This window comes from Myxocyprinus asiaticus, chromosome 40, assembly GCF_019703515.2.
Source record: "Myxocyprinus asiaticus isolate MX2 ecotype Aquarium Trade chromosome 40, UBuf_Myxa_2, whole genome shotgun sequence".
NCBI classification, from domain to species: domain Eukaryota; kingdom Metazoa; phylum Chordata; class Actinopteri; order Cypriniformes; family Catostomidae; genus Myxocyprinus; species Myxocyprinus asiaticus.
In genome coordinates, this window is record NC_059383.1 from 99,734 (window position 1) to 123,962 (window position 24,229).

General features: G+C 40.6%; 2 protein-coding genes across 3 annotated transcripts in view; one reads left to right on the top strand and one right to left on the bottom strand.

Annotated features, from left to right (window-relative positions):
• Positions 1-5,577: 5,577 nt before the first annotated feature.
• Positions 5,578-12,944, top strand: LOC127430455 (kelch-like protein 8). 2 transcript variants are annotated; one of them, XM_051680225.1, is made up of 10 exons: positions 5,578-6,076; positions 8,330-8,532; positions 8,624-9,172; positions 9,666-9,852; positions 9,942-10,085; positions 10,311-10,422; positions 10,544-10,712; positions 10,988-11,147; positions 11,321-11,522; positions 11,632-12,944. In XM_051680225.1, exons 2-10 carry the CDS (start codon positions 8,365-8,367, stop codon positions 11,753-11,755), a joined length of 1,815 nt encoding a protein of 604 aa, XP_051536185.1. In that variant the 5' UTR covers positions 5,578-6,076; positions 8,330-8,364; the 3' UTR covers positions 11,756-12,944. The 2 variants fall into 2 exon arrangements, with proteins under 2 accessions (XP_051536185.1, XP_051536186.1); XM_051680226.1 differs by having other exon boundaries at positions 8,342-8,532.
• A 4,420-nt stretch (positions 12,945-17,364) lies between these two features.
• Positions 17,365-24,229, bottom strand: part of aff1 (AF4/FMR2 family, member 1) — a 20,932-nt gene continuing 14,067 nt past the window's right edge. Inside the window, exons 9-19 of the mRNA XM_051680218.1 lie at positions 24,124-24,229; positions 23,914-24,008; positions 23,561-23,696; positions 23,393-23,478; positions 23,252-23,315; positions 22,998-23,134; positions 22,846-22,917; positions 22,649-22,742; positions 22,530-22,564; positions 22,285-22,445; positions 17,365-19,228 (exon numbers count right to left, since the gene is read on the bottom strand). The exon at positions 24,124-24,229 is cut by the window's right edge and continues 416 nt beyond it. Coding sequence (XP_051536178.1) covers positions 19,104-19,228; positions 22,285-22,445; positions 22,530-22,564; positions 22,649-22,742; positions 22,846-22,917; positions 22,998-23,134; positions 23,252-23,315; positions 23,393-23,478; positions 23,561-23,696; positions 23,914-24,008; positions 24,124-24,229 — 1,111 coding nt within the window. The 3' untranslated portion in view covers positions 17,365-19,103. The remainder of the gene's footprint in view (positions 19,229-22,284; positions 22,446-22,529; positions 22,565-22,648; positions 22,743-22,845; positions 22,918-22,997; positions 23,135-23,251; positions 23,316-23,392; positions 23,479-23,560; positions 23,697-23,913; positions 24,009-24,123) is intronic.

Consider the following 24,229-nt stretch of genomic DNA (forward strand, 5'->3'; position numbering starts at 1 on the left):
TTAAAAATCTTCCCAATGACTGTATAAATAAATATTGATGTCTTGATTGCAGATTGATTCGAGATCTGACTAATTTTTATTGACTTACACAACAATCAACACAATGAATGAAAGCAATAAACCAAAAGAAGCTGTGCACTGATTTGACCATAATTTGGGTTTTAGGCACCTGTAATAAAAGGACTGTAATGCACAACCTCAAGTTAATGTTATTAAAGGGTCATTAAACACCCTGTTTCCGCACAGCTCAGCTCACACCAAAGTTTTGAAGTAGTGTAGTGATAAAGTAGTGATGGGGAGTCGACTCTGTATTGCAGTCAACTCTAGTATAGGACTCAACTTTGTGTCTTTACGAACAGAACGTTGTGATTGGTTCTTAAGAATGCTAATTCACTAATTTGAGTCAATCACATACTTGTAAGTGGGATACTCATTCATCATGTGTGTTTGAGTGGGAGATAATGTCAAAAAAAGAAAGAGAGGGTGTGTGACAGAAGCCGAAACTTCCAGAACTCTGTAGTACATCGATGGTTGGGGAAGTAAATGAAGTAAATGGATACTGGCTTTACTGGTGTGTGTCAGTGTGTATGTAGGTATTACTTTTTCACTCTCCCCTATGCTGCTGATGATTTGTTTGAGAATTCATAATTTCTACATCACCCCCTGATTTGTCTAGTTTCTATTTGACGATTACATACATTTTATTTGTTCCAGCCTGTTTTTGTTATTTACCCCCTTGGAATTGGATATAAGCAGCAACAAGGTAATGAAGTTGTTATCGTTGTGCAAAAGTGTGCTGTTATAATAGCAGGAGTTATGTCTTTGTGTCACACATTTCAAAAACTGAAGAGAAAATAAAAACTACATAGTGTGTGATTATGACTGCAATCTTGTCAGGACCGTCGCCAGAACATATGAAACACTTTCTGATCTGAGACGCAAACTAATGATAGAGTTAGGGTTACCAAGCTATGACCCTGCTTCCACCTGGTATTAAGATGCGTTTCGGTGATGCATTTCGGCGATACACAAGCACGAGAACTTCACGGATCAATGTGTCTGATATCAACATGTAGGGACACTTATTAAAAAAGCACACACATCTGAAGCTCAGGTTAATACAGGTAACTAAAATAATAATTCTTCTCAAAATTTTGCATTTGTGCTTAGATTAAATTTCAGCTGCATTTGGGAGTGCACCGTTTTTTGTTTTTTTGCACTTTCTTTGTCTTTTCTGACTTTGTTGTGCTTTAATGTCACACAGTAACACAGTGACATAGTGATTGTTGTGTGTTGTCATGACACAGAGACCCTCCCCTCAAAATCCGAACACAAGTGGTCACAGGAGACCAGGGGCGTGGCTAGAAGGGTGGCACGGGGTGGATTATGGGACGTCTTCAGGAACACAACACAGCACAGTTGCTGGCATAAAACAGTATGCAGTTGCCACCGACAATATTTGAAACAGTAGGGAGAGCCTTCATGTTCAAGGCATTGGATTTGTGTGTGTGGGACGGCTTGATAAAGGAATATTATAGCTAACTAAATTAATAAACTGACCTCACTCCACTTACCTCATTGATGCTCTTAGGGTTAAGGATCTTAATCTAAAATAAACACAAATGGCTTGTTATTTTGAATTGTCATTATTGGTCATGTTTCATTACCTTTGTGTGCTAAATCAACACACTATTCTTTCATCAATGTCCACATGTAGCAAATTTTGGACCTCAGATATGTCATGACTGTACAAATGCTTTCTTCTCTTGTCTTTATTATACAGTCCTCTAGAAATGTAATTTTTTTTTTTTATTTTCAAGCATTCCACTTTCATGTGTCCATGTAAATTCCAGTGCACAGAATGAGAAAAAAAAAAAAACTATGGAAATTAAAGGCCTACAGCACCTGCTCTTTCAAGGCTGTCTCCAGTTCAAGAATGAACCAAGCCCAGTACTGCAACCCTAACAAAAAAGAATGACCACTGATTTAAAACTGAACACTTGGAGAACTCAGAAAACAAACAATCTGAGGTCCCTAAACCACCTGTACAGTGAGAGAATAAACATCAGCGGTGAAACTCTTCATTCTGCTTTTTTTGTTATTAACAATTTTTATTGATTCCATTCATAAAACAACAGAAATACGGAATCAATTATATACATTAAATCTTAAATTGCATCAGACACACCCTTGCATCTCTAGATGCAGACTTGATGTTTTTTAGAATCCTAGCCCACACTCCCTCCTCCAACACCAAGTTTAAATCTTTCTCCCATAATCTCTTGATAGAAGTTAAAGCTCCGTCCCCCAGACTCTGAATTAGCAGGGAGTAATACACTGGTGCCTCATGACCTTTTCCAAAAGCAGTAATCACCTCTGCCAGAGTATCTGCTGCTTTAGGGGTGTGTATGCTACTCCCAACAATAGTACAGAGCAGGTGGCACAGCTGTAAATACCTAAAGAACTGAGATCTGGGAATCCCAAAATGTTGAACCATATTTTCAAAGGATCTCAACACTCTGCTCTCATATAGGTCACCGAGTGCATTAACCCCCCTCACAATCCACTCTGACCAGCAGAAAGGGGACTTATTAATACATAATTTAGGGTTCAGCCATATGCTCGAGGCAACATTTAAATAAATATCCGATTTAAAAACTTTTGTGACTCTACCCTCCCTAGCAACCGGGCCAATCTGGTTGCTTAGGAGACCTGACTGGAGTCACTCAGCACGCCCTGGATTCGAACTCGTGACTCAAGGGGTGATAGTCAGCGTCTTTACTCGCTGAGATACCCAGACACCCTGTAGTTTGCATCTTAACAGGTTCACTTCATATGAAAGATACTTTAATGTCCTGATCCTGAAGTTTGTGATTTCTGCACCACCGAACGGAATTGAAAAAATAAACGTTGTTTTCAAACATCTTTCCAAATACGCCCCTGTCTGCTGTTGATGATCAAGCAGATAGCCCCACCCCCAACTCACGCCATTGGTCAAATCAGTGTGTTGTGTCGGGATGGACGGGTCGCTCAAAACAAACAGAGGATATTTATAGCACCACAGAGACACAGTGTTTAGTTATCATGAGAATTATCCTACAGATGGCTTACTTATAGTTGTCTCTGCATATTAAGCTGGGATAGGAGAACGTATTTTAACAGAGAAAGTTACACACCGCAGCTTTAAAGAGTTAACGATGTTCAGCTCATCTGAAAGATGTTTCATGGTACTTTAAGTTTTGAGCAGCTGAAATTATTAAAGTTACTGTTTCAATAATACCAACTAATTACATTTCATTACATATTTTTTTATGAATGTTTTCAAAAGACATTAAACAATGTATCACATCATACTGTATATCATATAATTTAAAATAATAAATCTTAAAAGTAATCATGCCACTACGTGCAGAATTAAATTGCTCTCAATGAGCAAGACCTATTTTAATTATGAATACTTCACTGATTATAAATAAACAACATCAATTTTATAATGAAAAAAATGTATTAATAATTTATTAAATAATAATTCTGTTCACAATTTAACTCTGATAATGGTATATATACAGTATATATAATACTGCAGTAATGTAAAGCGACATTCAGGAACGCGTGTTCAACACGAGACACAAGCTGCATCTGAAATCGCTCATTTGTTCACTCATATTTCCTATATAGTGGACAGGGGACGAAATAGTGCACTATGTAGTGGACAGGGGATGAAATAGTGCACTATATAGTGGACAGGGGATGAAATAGTGCACTATGTAGTGGATAGAGGATGGTTTCGGACACACGTTTGCACTACATTTCCCAGAGTTCATAGCGACAACCCGGAAGGATGTTTTTTCTCAAGTTCAACCAGATATTGGAAGATCTCTTTTTGCAGATGATGGGGCAATTTGGAAAAGGGGAAAGAACATTCTGCATATAAATAAAAAAAATACAAGAACAAATAATAAAGGTGGAAAAATGGGGATTTAAATTCTCAGTAGAAAAGACAAATACAGTAGTTTTCACAAGGAAAAGAATTCTCCAGAAATGAACCTGAAAATGTATGAAAGAACATTGGACAGGGTGAAAGATTTAGATTCTTAGGAATCTTACTTGACACAAAATTAACATGGGCAGATCATATAAATAAAATAGCTGGAAAGTGTCAGAAAGTAATAAACATCATGAGGAGTTTAAGTGGAGTGGAATGGGGTGCAAACTTCTCATTAAAAACTATATATGTGACGATTAGGTCTGTGATTGAATATGGAAGTATATATATGGGTCAACATCAAAAACTTTATTGGAAAAAATAAATAAGATACAAGCTCAAGCTCTGAGGCAGTGGAGCAGTAAAAACAACATCCATATCAGCTCTGCAAGTTCTGACAGGAGAAACGCCACTAGAAACAGCTAATGATTCATTACTGGGTCAATCTTAAAGGGCATAAAGAGGAACATCCTACAAAAATGGTGATACAGATAAAAGAAATAGTTTTGGATGGGCTAGTAAAATATATGCAAAAGAAATCTGGATTAATAGAGTCAAGATGAGCCCAACAGTTGTAATCCCAGAAACAGAACCGTGGGTATATAAGACCACAAATACACATGCATATGTTGGAAATAAAGAAAGCAGGAAGAGGGGAAATAGATTTACCAACAGAAGTTTCAGTCCATGTCAGTGTTAATTACCCCCAATATATACAAATATTTACAGATGGGTCAAAAGATCCAGAGCATCACACAACTGCAGCAGCATTTATAGTACCAAAATGGAAAGAAAGTTCAATAAAATGAATAAAAGGAAGTTCAAATTATTTTGGAGTTTATATAGTGGGTAGAAGGAACACAAACCACGATACATTTTAATAAGTTCTGACTCTGTTTCAGTCTTTAATATTCTGTTTGAATTTTACAAGTACATACAAGAATAATTCGAGAGGGTACAGTAATTAGGTTTATATGGGTTCCGGCACATGTGGGTATAAAGGGAAATAAAGAGGTGGATCAATTAGCAAAACAAACATTACAAAGAGAAACAATAGAATTACAAGTTGCATTAAGTAAGTCAGAAGTTAAAGCAGTAATTTGGGGTAAAGCAATAGAAGAATGGCAAGGAAAGTGGAAGAATTAAACAAAGGGTAGATTTCTTTACAGCATAATCAGAAAATAGGAAATATAGGTAAGTCAAGGAAAGAGGAAGTTGTTTACAACAGAATAAAGTTAGGACACTCAAATTTAAATAGTACACTAAAAATAATAGGAAAACAAGATGGGTTGTGTGAATACTGTCAGGTTGAGGAGAATATAAAACATGTAATTACTGAATGCACTAAATATGATGGAGGAGTTGATGAAGAATGGAATTAAGGAGTACAGTATTAAGGAATTAACAAATATGTAAAGTTAGAAAAACAGTAGAACTTTCTTTGAATTCATAAGGAAAACAGGATTGATGGGCAGAATTTAAGCTCTGTTCCACACTCCGGAGCAGAAGGTAATGCACCATTTATATGCTGGATGTCAGCCGCCGTTAAAAACCCAGAAGAAGAAGAAGAAGAAGAAGAAGAAGAGAACCCGGAAGTTTATGTGAATGTTGTGGAGAAAAAGAAACTGTAGCGCATGTCATATTTGAATGTAGAAGGTATATACATGAGAGAAGGGAATTAATACAATATTTAAACAATAATGGACATAAAGATAGTGAGTTGGAGTATCTATTAGGAAGAGAGGTTAATAGAGATAGGTTAAGATACAGGGTTTTAATACAATACATGTACAGTACAGGTTTCAGGGATATAATTTAAATATATCAAAGAACAGATTTGTGTTGTAATGTGTCAGTCTGGATGCAGAGGGACTCAGTGTAGCTGACACATGGGTCCTGATGGATCTACACTTGATTTTATTTTTTATTTTTTAAGGGATTAAGAGAAAGGCATGGAATGCGATGCATTACACTGAACAGTAGGTGGCGGCATGTGCTCATGACACCAGTCCTCCATTAAAATAAAAGAAGAAGAAAACCCGGAAGTGCTGTCGGTCCGTCCAGTGTGAATGTGCTGCTGTTGAAAATGAGGTAAAAATATCGACACATTTTAATATCATTTAATTTCGTGTGATTTAATGTGCAGCCGACAGAGAGACTGAACTGTGATTTACTTCCTCTGTGTTGATTTGAACACAAACGGCTTCAATGTTGTATCAAAACAAATTATTATTATTACAGATTTGATTCGACTAATCGCTGTTTGAGGTTAATATTTGTGTCATGTAAAATATTCACCAAAAATAGGCAAACATATCTGAATTAAACACATGGCTTAATAACTTATAAATAATTAACGTCATATCTATATCTTTTTATGTGTTGTGAGATGACTTTATTTGTTGAAAGCATGAAATAAATCATGGTGTGCGTGCGTGCGTGCGTGAGTGTGTCTGTGCGTGCGTGCGAGTGTGTCTGTGCGTGTGTCTGTGCGTGCGTGTGTGTGTCTGTGAGTGCGTGCGTGTGTCTGTGAGTGCGTGCGTGTCTGCGAGTGTGCGTTCGAGTGCGTCTGTGCCTGCGGGTGTGTCTGTGAGCGTGTCTGTGTGAGTGTGCGTTCGAGTGCGTCTGTGCGTGCGAGTGCGTCTATGCGTGCGGGTGTGTCTGTGAGCGTGTCTGTGCGTGCGAGCCTGTCTGTGCGTGCGTGTTCGTGCGTGTGTCTGTGAGTGTGTCTGTGCGTGCGTGCGGGTGTGTCTGTGAGCGTGCCTGTGCGTGCGAGCCTGTCTGTGCGTGCGTGCGTGTGTCTGTGAGTGTGTCTGTGCGTGCGTGTGTGTCTGCGTGCGAGTGCGTGTCTGCGTGCGTGTGTGTCTGCGTGCGAGTGCGTGTCTGCGTGCGAGTGCGTGTCTGTGAGTGTGTCTGTGAGTGTGTCTGTGAGTGTGTCTGTGAGTGTGTCTGTGCGTGCGTGTGTGCGTGCGAGTGTGTCTGTGCATGTGAGTGTGTCTGTGCGAGTGTGTCTGTGTGCGTGCGAGTGTGTCTGTGTGTGTGCGAGTGTGTCTGTGTGTGTTAGGGCTGGGAGATATGTAAAAATATTTTTGCGATAATCGCCTTAAAAAATCACACGATAACCGATTACATCGTTAACCCCCCTGCCGAGGGTCGGTGAATATTTTTGCTTTAAAAATGTAATTCATTTATTTAAACACGATAAACTTAAGACATTTCTAAATTTAAATTGCACTTTAAATGAAACGAAAAAAGCAATTAATTTACGAAGTGATAAAAAAATCATATTTAACCACCTCCCCAAATCCAGACATTTACCGTCTCCAACGGCTCCATTTGCATCACGCAAGTATCCGTCAACGACAACAGGTGGAAAATGACTAATAGCCTACAGATGAAGACCTAAAGACAATTATAAATGTAAAGATGATAATAATCATAATAAATAAGCCTAATAAATGTCCTTGTGTTCACAAAATAATGCTGCCAAATGTGTGTTCTTATTAAATTTGTGTTTTGGTAATACAGTTAATGCTGCCTAAAGAAAAGAAAAGAAAACAAAATTTTAGGTTCAAGGTGAACGTGTTTTGAATTACTTTATGATTTAATCACTTTCGTCTTTGTTTCTTTAATACAAAGATATATATTACTGAACCCACAGAGTTGCATTCACAATGCATGCCAACCATGTGGAAATAAAGCGAATTAAACTCGCAGCACCTCCTGAGATGATTTGCAGCATTCTCATAGATGACGTTATTCTTGCAAACAGTTTTCAGGCGAATGAAACGGAGAAACTCTTTATATGCGCTTGTTCCTCGACAGACCCGTGCTGCACGCCTCTGAACAAACAGCGAATCAGACACGAGCATTGACGGCTTTTCTTTTGTCTGTTCTTCTAAATATAATAACGTGTGTTTCTTCAAGCGCGTATCTTTGTGACTAACAGCGTTTCGAGATGTCTTACAGGTCGCCGCCTGTTGCGGGTAGATGAGCAAAAATACCTGCGCATGAAATACATTTGGACGAGGAGCTTGTGAACTGGATTCAGACTCGTCACATTTGCTGATTTTGTCAATCGTTGTCTGTTTGCAATTGGCATCAGGATCTTTGTAAGACATCGTCAATATCCGAATACATTGTCCTATCGCCCAGCCCTACTGTGTGTGTGTGTGGACAAACTGAGTTCATTCAGAAGAATGTTTAACACACACACACACACAACTAACAGCATGTCATTTATGTGTGTTTATGAGCTTCTTGTCTGTGATTATTCACTTTGATATCAGTAAGTGATCTATCAGATTAATACACACACTGTGTTGTGTATGGTGTCTGTAACAGCTGTGTGTGCAGGTGTTGGTGTGTGTGAGCGAGACATGGTTCCTGAACATGGACCGCAGCAGAAAAGCTTGTCGCAGCCGCATGACAGCGCAGGCGAGGTGGACGGATCATTCTTGTTTGAAGCTCAGGAGGCCTGGAAAGATTTCCATCATTCTCTCTGGCAGTTCTATGAGAACGGAGAGCTCTGTGACGTCACGCTGAAGGTATCTCAACACCACTGTGATGTCAGAATAACATCCAATAACATTCAGCTGTCTGTTCGGATCAAATGTTTGTCTGCTGTTTTCACTGCAGGTGGGGAACAGATTGATACCATGTCACAAACTCGTTCTGGCCTGCGTCGTGCCGTACTTCCGTGCCATGTTCCTCTCAGACATGGCCGAGGCCAAACAGGACCTGATTGAGATCCGCGATTTCGACGCCGACGCCATCCAGGACCTGGTGCGCTTCGCCTACTCCTCGCGACTGACGCTGACGGTGGATAACGTTCAGCCGCTGCTGTACGCCGCGTGTATCCTGCAGGTGGAGCTGATCGCACGCGCCTGCTGCGAGTACATGAAAGCTCATTTTCACCCGTCGAACTGTCTGGCGGTTCGCACGTTTGCAGAGAGTCACAACAGAGTGGATCTGATGGACATGGCCGACCGTTACGCGTGTGAACATTTCAGCGAGGTAGTGGAGTGTGAAGATTTCATCAGTGTCTCTCCGCAGCACCTGAAAACGCTCCTGTCCTCCAGTGACCTCAACATTCAGTCTGAAACTCAAGTGTACAACGCCGCCGTGAAGTGGCTCAAATCGAACCCCAAACACCACGACATCTGGCTCGATCAGATCGTGTCTCAGGTTGGACGCTCAGACCTCTGATGAGAACGTTGGTTTCTATTGGGGCGTTTTGATAAATAAGGTCACATCACCTCTTGAGTAGGTGAATATGCCAGGTGAGATTAGGCACAGCGCCACAGACAGATCACCTGTTGGCCACATGTCAGCATGGCTGACAGCTTTGCTCATTTCACCTTATTTATTGAAACGCCCTCATGTTTCTGTTAGTTTATTATATATTTACATGCAAGTGTGCTACTTGGGTTATATTATTTATGTACAATACATGTAAAACATCTACATGTACATCTGTTACTTAGAAGTCATTTTTAATGTGATTATGTTCACGATGAAGTAATCAGTAAAGTCAGTAATCTGATTACAAATTCATTTATTGTGGATTGCATTTTGCATAATTTACCCAACACTGCGCACATATGATCATTTGTTCAGTCCAGTAGTTTGTGTTTGGTTGTATTCCGATCGGATCAGTCTGATGGTTTCTCTCGTGCAGGTTCGTCTTCCTTTGCTGCCAGTGGATTTCCTCACGGCTACCGTCGCTAAAGAGGAAATGATCAAAGCCAACTTGAACTGCAGAGACCTTCTAGATGAAGCCAGGAATTATCACCTGCACCTCAGCAACAAGAGCGTTCCGGACTTTAAATATTCCGTCCGTACGACACCACGCAAACACACCGCAGGTGAGAATCCACTGTTTAGTTGTTCTTTGTGTCACTCCAGGTGTAGCATGACCATTGACAGATGGCTGTAACCCTTTGACCTCTGACAGGTGTGCTGTTCTGTGTGGGGGGCCGGGGCGGTTCTGGCGATCCGTTCCGCAGCATCGAGTGTTACTCCGTCAGTAAAAACAGCTGGTTCTTCGGGCCTGAAATGAACAGCAGACGGCGACACGTGGGCGTGATTTCAGTGGCAGGTGAGACACAGAAGCAGTTCTTCACGAGGTCAAAGGTGCAAATATTCAGTTGATCTTAAATGTGTCCTTTAGTGTGCATGTGTTAAACATCAGTACAGAATGATCTCAGTACGGTTGGATTAAAATGAATCTGATCAAGTTGAATGAGGGACACAGACTGACAGAACTGAACCAGTGAATTCATGTCCACACTGGAAACTGTTTACAGTCATTGATCAATTCCAGGGAAAGTTTACGCTGTCGGAGGTCATGACGGCAACGAGCACCTCGGGAACATGGAGATGTTTGATCCGCACATTAATAAGTGGATGATGAAAGCATCGATGAACACAAAACGGTACCTAAAACATTCACTGCTCTCATGTCGTGTGTTTATTTCCTCTTGAACTCTCAACAGGAAGTAGTTGACACTGCAGAGGTTGATTGTCTTTTTAATACGAGATGTTGTGTTTGATCAGGAGGGGGATCGCACTGGCTGCTCTCGGGGGTCCCATCTACGCCATCGGTGGTCTGGACGATAACTCCTGTTTTAATGATGTGGAGCGTTATGATATCGAGTCGGATCGCTGGAGCGCCGTCGCCCCGATGAACACACCCAGAGGAGGCGTCGGGTCTGTGGCGCTCGGGGTACGAAAGACGAAGAACACTCAACACAATATTCACAAACCTGAGCATTTAAGTCTCGTTTCTTCTCCTTTCCTAGTCTCTCTCATTTTTATCTCTTCTCATCTCTTTTCTTGTCTCTTATCTTTTCTCATCTGGTCTATTCTCTCGTCTTGTTTCTTCTCTTTAATAATATTCTCTTCTTTTTAGAGGATAATAGTTTCATGAGTTTTGTGAGGTTAAAGTATAAATGAAATAAATTCATAATGACCCATTTAGTCATGTGATGTCTCTGTCAGGGTTATGTTTATGCAGTTGGTGGAAATGACGGCGTTGCGTCGTTGTGCAGCGTTGAGCGGTTCGATCCTCATCTGAACAAATGGACGGACGTGAGAGAAATGGGCCAGCGACGCGCCGGAAACGGCGTCAGTGAGCTCAACGGGTGCCTTTATGTTGTCGGTAAAGTTCAGAATTTGAATTTGGTCTTGAAATAATTAATATAGATGTTGATTATTGATTGAGAAATGTAATAACAATAATCAAACAGTCTTGAGCTTCATGTATTGTGTGTGTGTGTGTGTGTTTGCGCGTGTGCGTTTGCATGTGTGTTTGTGTGTTGTGTGTGTTTGAAGGTGGTTTTGATGATAATTCTCCATTGAGCTCCGTCGAGCGGTTTGATCCCAGAATGCACCGCTGGGCGTATGTTGCGGAGTTGACCACGCCCAGGGGTGGAGTCGGTGTTGCCACAGTGATGGGGCGTGTCTTTGCAGTGGGCGGGCACAATGGAAACATTTATCTGAATACAGTGGAAGCGTTTGAGCCCCGAATGAACAGGTGAGAATATCAAGATTTGTACTGAAGTTCAGAAGTGATTTGAGTCAGCTGAAGAATTGATTTGTGTGTGTGTGTGTGTGTGTGTGTGTGTGTGTGTGTGTTTCATTAGATGGGAGTTGGTGGGCTCTGTGTCTCACTGTCGGGCCGGCTCAGGGGTCGCCGTCTGTTCCACACACATCAGTCAGATTCGAGATGTCGGTCAGGGCTCCAGTAATGTCGCTGACTGCATGTAGCCGTAATGACGTGATACCAGTTTACTTGCTAACTTCAACCTGGAAACACCCGGCGTATCTATCTGATCACTCCTCCTGTATGATGGTGAGATTTACTGGATCTGAATGTGTCTGAAGTTCTCGAGAGATCAATGGACGACACCGGCAGCTCATCGTGTGAGGATTTCTTGTGTTTAAGAAGCACTTTATATGCTTAAAAATCTCACAGACTATTTTGTGACTTCAAGACACTGAATGAACAGATTCTTGGCAGTGTGTAGCCGTGGTGTTTGTTTGCGAGTGTACAATCATAAACACGTTAAAGACGTGTGAGCACTGCAGGAACACGTTCAGTATGTGACAGATTTAGTGACTTAATTAAAGTGATTCTTCCATTCTGACTCACGTTTATGATATAAAGTATTGAATTATATAAACTATATTCATATAGCGGGTCTGTAAAGCTGAAGAAATCACAGATGATTTTACGGTTTCTGTTTTTAACGGGACTCTGCAGAAGTTCTCGTGTGTTTTTAGCTTTTGATTTGTGTTGAGAGAAAAGATCTCGTGTTTTTCACTGCCAAACTAGAGGTTAAACTGCAGTCTGAAAGAGAAGCTCCGACAGGATTTATGCCGCTTTTGTGTATTAATATATGCTGATTTTTTCAGGGTGGATTTTATTGCATTTGCTTTTATGTATGATGTATTTACTGCTCCATCTTTGGCCATATTTAAAGAACAGTTGATTGGACATGCAGTGAGTTTTTATAGATAATCTTTGTGTTTTCAGTATGATGAGTCTTATCTGAAACCAACTTCAGAATATTAAATATTAGATGTGTTCAGCTGATATTGATGCTGTCTTTGTGTATTCTGTGACATATGAAATATATTTGAGAACTGCTGTTAAAATGTTGATATGGTTGAAATATATTTTATATTAGAAAATACAGACTTGAACGTGATTTTATACAGTTATAACAGGCACATAAAAATCTCCAGACAGGCTCAGAATGCAGTTTAATCTGATTTAAATGCAGTTTATTTGACATATTTCTTTAAACTAAAGTTAACTAAAGGCTTTTGTGTTTTCATCCATCTGTATGTTTAATGTTTTGCTCAACATGAATTTATTTCATTCAGATTTTCCTTGTGCGAGTAAATCTTGATCTATTGTTGTTTATTTTCTTGAATTAAATAGTCACAAACACGTTTCCTTCATTCATTAAACCTGTGATGCTCATTAACATAATTCTATATTAAATAACAGATCATTAGTTCATGGAAATACAGTTCATATTTAAGTATGTTTATGTTAGTATATAATATAATTTCATGACATTTCTCACTGTAATGTGAATGTAAGAAATATCTGAAGTGTTAATCTGCAGAATCTGGTGAATATCCGACAGTGTTGAGTAACAAGTGTTATAGTTACTCATTTTACTGTTTGCTGACACTTTTGTAATAGTAGAAAGTGTTAAAGCGTGACAGAGGCAGCAGATTTTAATATGTGCTGTCAGAAGGTTATAAAATGAATTATCACCATGAAAATATCCACATTTCAAAGGCAACAGAATGAACAAGTGAATTCAACACTGTTGTTATATTGACGTACAGTACAGTTGTTGTTTTATTTGTCGTTGTACATGTGGACGCTGTGATATAATCAGTGTAAACACAAATGCAACGTTTGCTCTGTATCGGTGTCATTGTACTTCCTAAAACACTTTAATCTGTTCCTCTATGAACAAACTACAATTACTATAAAAACTGCTGATTGTCTGTGATCCACTGATGGAATGTTTCTCCAGATTTACTCTCTCCTCTCTAAGAGTAAGAGGGTTACCTGTGAGTTAGGGGTAAGGTGAGGGTTAGGTGAGGGTTAGGTTAGGGTTAGGATTTTTTTTCTTGTTAGATGTGTCATGTTCCTATTGGTAGATCATCCCCCCACCCATCTACCAACTGGAATAAACTGAGGTAATATGTGGGTTAAACACGGCTCTGGATGGGTTAGATTTAGGGTTAGGGTGTGTGTGTGTGTGTGTGTGTGAGAGTGTGTGAGTGAGTGAGTGTGTATGTGTGTTTAATGTGTGTGTGTGTTTGTGTATGTGTTTGTGTGTGTGTATGTGTGTGTTTAATGTGTGTGTGTTTGTTTGTGTGTGTAATGTGTGTGTGTTTAATGTGTGTGTGTGTTTGTGTAAGTGTGTGTGTGTGTGTGTGTTTATGTGTGTTTAATGTGTGTGTGTTTGTGTGTTTAATGTGTGTGTGTGTTTGTGTATGTGTGTGTGTGTGTGTGTGTGTTTGTGTATGTATGTGTGTGTGTTAGGTATTGAAAGGAGGGTCAGCTTGATAACTGGGCAGATAATGAAGTGGTCAGGTTCTGGGTGCCAATCAAGGCAGGTGGAATGAAGAAACTTGCACAGTCAGACGACAGTATATCTGCAAACGTCCAAACCGAACGTATAACCCGTATTTATATATAGTTTATTATTTATATATGAACTTAATCACCCACATAGATTTACGTGTATTTGTTTTGTGTTTGTGTAGCTAATCCAGCGCCACTGTGTGACACGGGCAACGGCTGGGATCAGTTTGTCTCAAGCGGAGGACGGGGCTTAGGAAGAGCTGGGAGGCGGCTCACAGTGACTGTCCGAGAGGGCGGAGACTTAGTGTCAATCACTTCTGCTGAGGAGGAACAGTATGTGACAGGTCGACTGGACTTCTCGGCCTTTGACCTCTGGATCGGATTCTCCACTCTAGTGAGATTCACTCATGATCAGTATAATCACACGTATTCTCTGACGGAGAGTCTCAAATCTTAGTCATTAGCAGTTTTCTATATGCTGCAGGTTTGATTTTGTTGTTAATTTTTTTTAGCTGGAACCCTGTTGTTTTTGTACTGATCTTCTTATTATTCATCTTATCAGGGGCCAAGCTCTTCGGTGCATGGGCATCTATTGCATCTGTTAGTTTTCTTCTTCATTTTCTTCTTGGAAGCCCATAGAAACATTTGGAGAAAAGTTATGAAATTTGGCACACTGATAAAGGACAGTTTGAACATATAATATAGCAAATTTGGGGTCTCTATCTCTGTCCCTCTAGCACCACCAACATTTCAAATTTGCACTTATGTTCATGCTAATAACATTTGAACCAAGTCGAGTGGACACCATGGTTTCAATTTCAGTTCGAATGTTCTGAAAACCGTATGTCTGATTTGCTAAATTTGGTGTGAATTATCTAGGGACACTCATGAGAAAAATTGATCAAAATCTTTTTGATAGACCAAACCATATTAATTTAGCTTATCAAAGAATTCAATGGTGAGCATACCAAGGAGGCCAAATGAACGTTACATTTGTATAGTGCTTTTCTGACACTACACTCAGTGCTTTACACAATGAACAGGGGACTCTCCTCAACCTCCACCAGTGTGCAGCATCCACCTGGATGATGCAACAGCAGCCATAGTGTGCCAGTACACTCATCACACACCAGCTGTTGGTGGAGAGGAGAGAGTAGAGTGATAGAGCCAATTAATGGATGGGGATTATTAGGAGGCCATGATTGAGAAGGGCCAATGAGGGGATTTGGCCAGGACACCAGGGTTACACCCCTACTCTTTTACGAGAAGTGCCCTGGGGTTTTTAATGACCACAGAAAGTCAGGGCTTCGGTTTAACAGCTCATCTGAAGGACAGTGCCTTTTTACAGCATAGTGTCCCCGTCACTATACTGGGGCATTAGGACCCACAAAGAACTTGATGGCAAGATGCCAAAAAGGATCTGAGGCAGGAATGCTTTAACATATTGACTTGAAACTGTGCATGTGTCATTGCAACCATGTCCTGACAATGCCATATCAATTTGGAAACAGCGCCACCTATGAGTCAAAATGTATAAACAGTTTTATTCACATTTCAAGTAATTTTACTGATGGCTTTTAAAACCACTTTAATTACTCTATCTCTGGTGATTATCTTTGCCACTGTTATTGTCGGTGTGTTTGGCTCCGTAATTGTTGCTTGCAGATATATTTGTATTTTTATATGATTAACATTTTTTATTGATTTATCTATTAAACAAAGAAAAGCAAAACATATACAAACAGAATCAATATTTAACCCCCACTATTATTTTAGCCCATCACCTAAAATATAGAGTCTGGGGCAAAATACAATTTTAGTGCCCAATACGTCACACATAAAACTCTGAACCCTCAACCAAAATTCTTGGATCTTAACACACCACCAAAAAACATTAATTGTGTCCCCATCTTCTGATTGGCATCGCCAGCAGGTGGGTGTGTCTTTAAGACCAAGACTATACAATCTAGAGGGGGTCCAATAGAATCAATGTAAAATCTTTAATTGCATAAGGACACTTTTGTCCATATCGAGTGCAAATGCGAGATAATGGGGTGTAACTTAACTTCTCCAGTTAGTTTGATAGAAAGGCTTTGAGATGGCAAAATAGGGGCAAGAACTTCCTGTTCAATACAAAACCAGGAAGGGGCTCTCTCAGGTGGAAGCAACCAATGAGCCAAATGCCTGAGACCAAACGCATAATAATAAAACAAAATCTTGGGTAGACCTAGCCCACCTTTATCAATCGGCCTATGTAACTTACTGAAATGTAACCTGGGACACTTTCCGTTCCAAATGAAGGACTTCGCTATGCTATCAAATTGCTTGAAATGAGAGAGGGGGACATCTACAGGGAGAGACTGTAGCAGGTAGTTGAATTTTGGAATACAGTTCATTTTAATAACATTAACCTTCCCAATCATCGATAAATATAATGAAGCCCACCTGCCCACATCACTCGAAAAACTTTTTATTAAAGGGTCAAAATTAACTGACTAAATCAGACAAATTTGTTGGGAATAAAATCCCCAAATACTTAATGCCCTGTTTGGGCCACTGGAAGGCACCCGGCTGAAAAATGTTACTGGACAGTACGCTGTCAGCGCCAAAGCTTCAGATTTAGACCAATTAACCCTGTATCCTGAGAATTTACAAAAGGAATTAATAATTCTGTGGAGGCAAGGCACAGATCTAGTAGGTTCAGAGACGAATAATAAAATATAATCTACGTAAAGCAGAAGCTTATGCGCCACACCTCTGACGACCACCCCTGGAAAATCATCCTCCTTTCTTATCATAGCTGCTAATGGGTTAGGGGAAGTGCCTGCCGGGTTGGTGGTGATCCGGACGTCACTGCTACTTTGTGTACGACGGAAAAGTGGTCTTCTCTTGGCCGGAGGTGCGACACTTATGCCAGGAGAACGTCAGAGCCGATTTAGCCTCGATTCACGCGCTGATGTGGAATTCATCAGGAACATCAACTACACCAAGTACCACAACGTTAGGATCGGCCAGACCAGAGATCATTCATGTACGCCAGTCTCACAGTATTGGTGATTTGTACTGTCTGCAGTTGTCCATCACTGATTGTCTGCATAGCAGCAGATCCACTGATCATCTGATGATTGTGAAGGGAGGCTTCATGTGCCGACACCGTCAGTGTACGTTCACATCATTAACACTAAATATGTGAAGATGTGAAAGTGCTGCTAACATCTTCCTCTTGTTTTCAGATTAAGTGACAGATGATAACAGAGATGTATTCATACCAACTGACCAATTGGCGAGTTTCAAAATAAAGCATTTCTTATTAAATATGTCCACCTGAGAAAAAAACAGGTGACATCATCTTCAAACAAAACACCAAGAATACTGACGTGTAAGTTTAACCAGATTGACTTGATGAATCTGTCTAGCCAAAGCTGTAAAACCTGAAAACAAAACAAAAAATGGTTGATGAAAAAGGTTCGTTTCAATAGTTAATTTTTCAGCATCTAAACTGACTTGTGCTTCTTTAAACCTTTTCCCAGCCGGCGTTCACAAACCCAAACATCAGTGGAGAACGCGACTCGTGAAGCGCGTACAATTCATCCACTTCTGTACAGAAACTACAACACTTGTTCAACACTGAGACACTAATTTCTTACTGAGCGTTTGTTAGTTTGTATTCTTGTTCATGTTGTAAATTGTTAAAATATGCACAGATGCTTTGATGTGGTAATGTTTATTTTATGTACAGTTTCTTGAAATGAATTTGAAATAAATATGCACTTCTTTTACATTTCTGAATTTATAAAACATAATGAGAAACATTTACATTTCCCAAAACTTTATTAAATAAAGCAAAGCTTCGACTGGCAGCAGGAAGAGGCGGTGCTGAGTCACTACACACTTCCTGTCCCAACACATCCAAACTACAAAAATGGCATCTTTGGAAACACGTCAGGAAACCCAAATTCAGTCAAGCTTTATTCAACCCCTCCCAAAAAAAATAAATGAATACAATTAGAAAAGGCATCTAAGGAAAACCCTGATTGTCAAGGATTTTTGACCCATCATAAATCAAAGAAACTCACAGTTCAGAGGAAACCTGGGAAAAATTGTCTATTTAAGATCATCAGACAGAAGTTTCCTTTACAGAAGAACAATCCAAAAATCAATTTTCATATTGATATTTCGAGAGAGTTTCTCACTGTTTTCCAGCGGCGACTCAAATGCTTCCTAAAGAAAATACTGATGGACGCAGGAAGTACTCCGAGTCCTGTTTAAGTGCCAAAGGATTTGACCAATGAGGAGTAACGGTCTACAGCAACACAAGTTACTTGACCAATCAACAGGCTGGAAGCTGAAATCATTTGTGAATTCACAGAGAATCAATTCTACACTTGTTCATGAATTAAACTACTAATATCCACACACACACACACACACACACATTCACCCGCTACACAAATGAGACAAAAACACATTTAGCCAACCGGATGATAGTGATAATTTCAATAAGAGAGAATGCTGATAATCATGAGAAAATCTCTTCTAACTAAAGTGTTTAAAACTGTGCAAGCACTCAATTCAGAGGTCATTTAAGAAGCTCTGGTTTAAAGTGGCTTCAACCACAAACATCAGCAGCATCGTTTCCTGTGACATCAATTTCATTATTTCCGTAAAGGGTCAAAGGTCATGTGTGATATAAACGCTAGAAATTAAATATACTGTTTCACATGTCAAACCTTCACACACTCACATTTGATCAACTCAAGGAAACACAAAATAAAGACAGTGTGAGAATCTACAGGAACATTGAGAGACGCCGTTCAGTGTTGAAGAAAAAGGACCGCAGAACGACGAGCCTGAAATCACTGTGTGAATCAATAACAGTGCTCACACACAAGAGAAGTGTGTGTTGTTCTCACAGATCTCACGTGAGGCTCATCAGTGTCTCAGGACTAAGTGCTTGTGAATCATCTGCTGCTCACCGACTGAAGATGAAGTGTGACATCAGAGCGAGTTGTGAGTGTCGAGTCTGATCCAGAACAGTCCGTGTCGAGTGTACTGCAGTAATGAAGTCATGGAGGACATGAGACTCAGACGACCAACAACACAATCCAGCTCTATCAGTAAACCTGCACAAACACGACAACAACACTTCATTAAACACTGGCAGGAAGAACACACACACACACACTCGCAGGTAATTAACAGTTAAATAAGCTGTTTTTATGATGTCAATCATTCTTTAAAGCTGAAGTGTCATTTCTACTCCACTAGCATCATCAGATGGAACTGCAAAAATATTGACTATTTTTCCAAACACTCCCCTCATCTGCCATTGGTCAAACAAACAGATAGTCCCGCCCCAAACTCACACCATTAGTTGACTCAGAGTTGTTGTTTTGGGTTCAAACAGACACAGAGATTGAAAACAGTGTTCACATTCTTGAGGAAGTCAAATAAACAGATGGCTTGCTTATAGTTGATTGTCACACTGTACAGCTGTGTGTAGCATAAACCATTAAACATTCAAACATGCAAACAGAAATTTTAACCCATTCACATGTCTGAGATACGTTTCATTTCTAGCGCTTGAACGATTAACAGCATTGCAAATAAAATGAGTCTGATGTTCACTATTGAGAAATCTTGAGCACTCAAACTTTAACGTATCATCATGAATGCCTTTTAGGATTGAGGTTACATTCCCTCATTATGTGCTACACAGCAGAAACTAAGAGGTGATCAAATAAAAACTAGATATTATTCTGTTTGCCCTGGAGTCTGTGAGTATCTCAGTGTTTGATTTGTACAGAATGAGCTTAAAGATGGTGATCTCTCACTCCATGAAAACACCATGTGATGCGTTCCTCAAATAGCCGATTTATATTAGTGGTCGGCAGATAAGAGTTTTACTCTTTTGTCATTAACAAATTTTAAATGCTTCCTAATTTTTCAACTTCCTGCAGGGAAAGATGCATTTCTATAAGAAACACTATATCATATTTCTTATGTTTAAGAAGAGAAATAACCTTCCTTCTTTTTATGGGGTGCCCCAACCCATTCACATTCCAGAGAGAGACAATCCACTCATATTAACATCTGACATTTTGACATATTAGAAAAAATAGCCGGCTGATTCATAAATGCAGCAGATGACCCAATCACTCCAATGTCCTGCAAAAAAATATTCCACAAAACAAACTCCATCCAATAGTAAGCGTAAACACAAAGAATGAGCAGATTCATCCACAACACTGTCCCGAAGGAGTGTTACTCCACAAAACAAACTCCAGCCGCTAGGAGGAACCAGCACAAAATGAAACAAAAAAGGCGCTCAGCTTCCTCGGACAATCAAGTGGATGTTCAGCGAGTCGGGCTATTTTGGCTGCATAGAGAGCATCACACCATGACTTACTCACTCCACTGACTTTATGAATGACATCGCATGCTGTGGGCATGTAAATGTTTTACGGTCATCCTTAGTATCTATTCTTAGTTTGGCCAGAAACATCAGAGCAAAAGCGACCTTCCGCTGATGTAAGAGTTTCTTGCATTCCTTGAACCGATCACGTTTCTCTCTCATCGAATTCATAAAGTCTGGGAACAAGAAAATGTAGTCTGAAAGTCTTCCTTTACTCCTCACCTCGCGTAACACAAGATCTTTATCAGATGATCTCAGAAATGTGGCCAGAATTGATCGGGGCCTGTCTCCCTCAGCAGATCACCTAACCAGGACTTGGTGACACGGGAAGAGCCAGTCCAGGAATTTCACAAATTCTCTGCCTTCTTCATTCTCTGGAATTCCAACAATTCGGACGTTGTTTCGCCGATTACGATTCTCAAGGTCTTCCAACTTTTCCCAGATGCACTGCAAATCTGCCTTGGTCACTAGCGGATTAGCAGCTAATTCCCTCTCCGATGACTCCACATAATCGATCCGTTTCTCGACATCCCTGATTCTTGTAACCAACTCAGAGAATTTCATCTCCATGGCCGTAATCGATCGATATATTTCAGAAAGATCCTCCAAGTCCGCTACGACCTTCGTCAGCATTGCCGATATGCTCGACAGTTGCCGCTGATTTTCTCCCGCTGCACCGTCCAAACTGAGTCCCTGTCAGAGGTTTCAGCTTGAGCACATAAGTATCTTTTAATGTCTCCAGAGTCCGAGGATTTTGAATTCTTTGACATATTGTCCTCATAGAACAGTTATGAAACAGAGTGTATCGAATCTCACCAGATTATGTCATTAAAAGTATTAAAGCTAGCAAAGTGCGCAGCGCTCACCGTTCACATGCCCAATCCTCACATGGTGCCACCGAAAGCCCAAAAGACTTTACTCTGTTTTTATTAATATCCATTGTTACGGTTTATTAAAAATGATGTATATATACACATTAGTATATTAGTGTTTATTACGAAGCAGGAAATAAGAAAGTGTGTATTCTGTGGTGGAGTTTTAGAAATGGCCATCATTTATCTTCACAAGAATATTAAGAGTATTAAAAATATGTCATTACATCAAATGTGTTATGGATGTGGATTATTTTTCACTTTCTAATGTTTTAGTTACTGTACATTTAAAAGACTAAACAATTAAGACAGGGAAGTTTCAATGAGGGTTAAATTTGCTAAATGCTAAAAGGGTTAGTCTCATTCTCAGACAGCGTGAAATAACCACAGATCATTCACAGACTGAAAATCCATTCTTATTGGCTGACTGCAACTCTTGTGATTCAGGGGTGCACATGTTTTTAGCAGTTCATCAGGTAACTAAGTTTTGTTTAGAAGTTGCCAGATGTGCACCACTGAGGAAGAACTTGTCAAACTATTTGATTGTTTTATTAGATTTGTCAATGCTTGTGGCATTTAATCTTTGAAAGAAAAGAAGGAGTACTGTTTAAATCAGATAATGTGATTTTAATTTGAGCTAATGCCCACAAGCACCAGTGCTAACACCTGAAGTGTTCAGCCCTGACTGACCATATTAACCTGGGACACGAGAAAGTCATTAAACATCCAAAAAAATGACACACTTCACCTTTAAATACTACAGAAGTCATTTTCTAAATTTGATGGAAGTTTCTATTTTGCTTTAATTGTAAATATTATTTTTTAAGAGAAATCACACAACCATATTTCTAAAGGTCCATGGCGTTTCTTATGACCTTTGACCCCTTCTTACCGCTGCCTCTTTGAGCGAGTTCCTCGGCCTGATCCCACGTCTCGTGAGCGCTCAGGACCAGCGTTGTGATGCTAACATAAGACGTGGCCACCTGCTGGATGATCTGAGGAATGACAACAGTACCAGCAGCGTTCACCAGAGATGCGGATGAGCCGACACTTCTGCAGCGGACAGAACACACAGAACATCAGACACAGAACTGCATTATGGGACTCCAGTGTGAACGAATCTGTGATGTGACTCACTTAGACACGCAGGGAGATGCAGAACATGATGAACTCTGAAAATAAACACAGACTGCGAGCATGAGTGAAAAACATCAGAGAAGACAACTAGAGAACAATAAAGAGCTGTTTTTACACACTTTGAAATGATCCGTGAGAGTTCGGGAGTATTTGAGTGCCGAGTCTCGTTTGTAGCGGAACATCGCCATCTGCAGCAGAGACTGACATCGCAAACTGCAGGAAAAACACACAAACCGTTAATCCTTCATTTCATATGTTAGATACTGTATATGAAGTTTAGTCCTCTAAACCTCCTCAATATTTTCTATTTTCTCACCACAGGACTAAGAAATCTGTCTCGTGAGCGTCAGCAGACGGATCCGTGTAATTCTTCAATTTCAATATAAACCTGAACAAACACATGTCGATAATGTGTTAACCAGTTCAAACAGTATCAGCAGAGAGCAAATATCACACACACACACACACCTGATCAGGTCAACCGTCTCAGAGAACATGGTATATGCAGATTTGGGCGTCTGGGGGTCAGTCTCCATGGCAACACCACTCTCCACAAATGACAGTGCAGCCTCCAGGTAACTCAGGGCTTTAGACATCTTATCCACCTGAAGAACAACATCACAACACAAACAACCACTTGGTGCAAGGTCAGAGTTGAAGTCAGCGTGTAGGGCTGTGGTTTGGGGTTAGGGTCAAGGGTCAGGAGTCAAGGTTCCACTCACCGTGGCATCAGCTTGGTGCTTCAGTTTTTTGGCTTCCTTCATATGATCCTCCACAGAGAGTTGCCTGGGAAACAGAGGTCATAGGTCAATCACATGCAGTAGTGGTACAGTATGGGTGTGTGTGCAGTGAGTGACAGTCACCTGCGGTGAAGCGGCAGCAGTGGGCGTGGTTTAGCTGCAGTTGAACACGTCGGCGGTGGTTTCACACTGCGGCTCTTGCTGGGTTTCTGGGAAATAAAAACAGTTGCTGACATCTGAAGCGTCACATCACGTACAGTCTCAAACACTCATATGATAGAGCTGCCAAACCTTCCCATGAGCCTCTGCTCTCTTCTGTTGACTGTCTGAATGATGCTTGAGTCTCGAGTCTCGCTGAGGCTCGTGAGGAACAGGCGGCCTGCGTGTCGGACGACTCTTCATCATGTCACTGCTGCTCCTGAACGCTCTGATGGAGAGATGATGATGAGAGCGTCTTGAGAGTGTGTGTCACAGTGTTCTGAAGGTGAGTGTGATCAGTGTGTGTGCGCGCTGTGGAACCGTGAGGTACTTTCCACTGATTATCATTCATTCATTTATCAGTACAGAGCTGCAGTGTGTGTGTGTGTGTGTGGGGCATTCTCTAAGATTGGCTGTAGGTTTCTCGTTTGTTTGTTGTGACTCACTCTGATTGGCTGATGGTTTGCTGGGAAGAGGACGAGCGTTTTCCCTCCTTGTCCAGTTTCTGTTTCTTCCTTTCAGACTTTTCATCTCTCTCTGCCTGAAAAAAACACACACACACACACACACACACACACACACACACACACACACACGATCAGTGAACAGTGCCATCAGAACATCAGACATGTGAACTCAAAGTGTTTTCTGCTCACAGTTCTCTTGAGTCCAGACCCGGTGCTGGTGTGTTTGTGAGTGGCGGGTCTCCTTGCGGCACCCGAGCGCCGTTTGTCCTCCTGTGGTATTCTGAAGAGCAGCTCG